Genomic DNA, 1,103 nt, shown 5'->3' with positions numbered 1-1,103 from the left:
CACCAAATGGCGGATGACGCCGGTGCAGCGGGAGGGTCCGGAGGACCCTGGGGCCCAGGATTAGGAGGGCGAGGCGGCTTCCGCGGAGGATTCGGCAGCGGTCTTAGGGGCCACGGTCGTGGCCGAGGCCGTGGCCATGGTCGAGGCCGAGGGGCTCGTGGAGGAAAAGCCGAAGACAAGGAGTGGATCCCCGTCACCAAACTGGGCCGCCTGGTTAAGGATATGAAGATCAAGTCCTTGGAGGAGATTTATCTGTTCTCCCTGCCCATTAAGGAGTCCGAGATTATTGACTTTTTCCTGGGCGCATCCCTAAAGGATGAGGTTCTCAAGATCATGCCAGTGCAGAAGCAGACACGGGCTGGCCAGAGGACCAGGTTCAAGGCTTTTGTCGCTATTGGGGACTACAATGGTCACGTTGGTCTTGGTGTTAAGTGCTCCAAGGAGGTAGCCACTGCTATCCGAGGGGCCATCATCTTGGCCAAGCTTTCCATTATCCCTGTGCGGAGAGGCTACTGGGGGAACAAGATTGGCAAGCCACACACTGTTCCAAGCAAGGTGACAGGCCGCTGTGGCTCTGCTTTGGTGCGTCTCATCCCTGCCCCCAGAGGCACTGGCATTGTCTCAGCTCCTGTGCCCAAGAAGCTACTGATGATGGCCGGTATTGATGACTGCTACACATCAGCCAGGGGCTGTACTGCCACCTTGGGCAACTTTGCCAAGGCCACTTTTGATGCCATTTCCAAGACCTACAGCTACCTGACACCCGACCTCTGGAAAGAAACTGTGTTCACCAAGTCTCCTTATCAGGAATTCACTGATCATCTTGTGAAAACGCACACCAGAGTGTCTGTTCAGAGGACCCAGGCTCCAGCTGTGGCTACCACATAAGGGTTTTTAAAAAGAAAAATAAAGTGGATTACTTCTAAAAAAAAAAAAAAAAAAAGAAAAGAAAGAAAGACGCCTGACACAAACCTAGGAACTCTATACATATGTGTACACATGTACATGTGCGCCTGTACCCCCACACACCCATGTACCCCCACACACATGCATACACACGGCACACAAATGAAAATAAAAATAAAAATAGTGCTTTCTTCTCA

At 52.1% G+C, this 1,103-nt stretch overlaps 1 protein-coding gene across 1 annotated transcript; it reads left to right on the top strand.

Moving 5' to 3' along the window:
- Positions 1-888, top strand: LOC127203153 (40S ribosomal protein S2-like). Its single transcript, XM_051161952.1, has one exon. It carries the CDS (start codon positions 7-9, stop codon positions 886-888), a length of 882 nt encoding a protein of 293 aa, XP_051017909.1. The 5' UTR covers positions 1-6.
- The last annotated feature ends 215 nt before the right edge of the window (positions 889-1,103 follow it).

The sequence above is a fragment of the Acomys russatus genome, chromosome 19 (assembly GCF_903995435.1).
Source record: "Acomys russatus chromosome 19, mAcoRus1.1, whole genome shotgun sequence".
Taxonomy (NCBI): Eukaryota; Metazoa; Chordata; class Mammalia; order Rodentia; family Muridae; genus Acomys; species Acomys russatus.
Note: the sequence above shows the minus strand (reverse complement) of the source record. Positions and strands in the feature narration are given on the sequence as shown.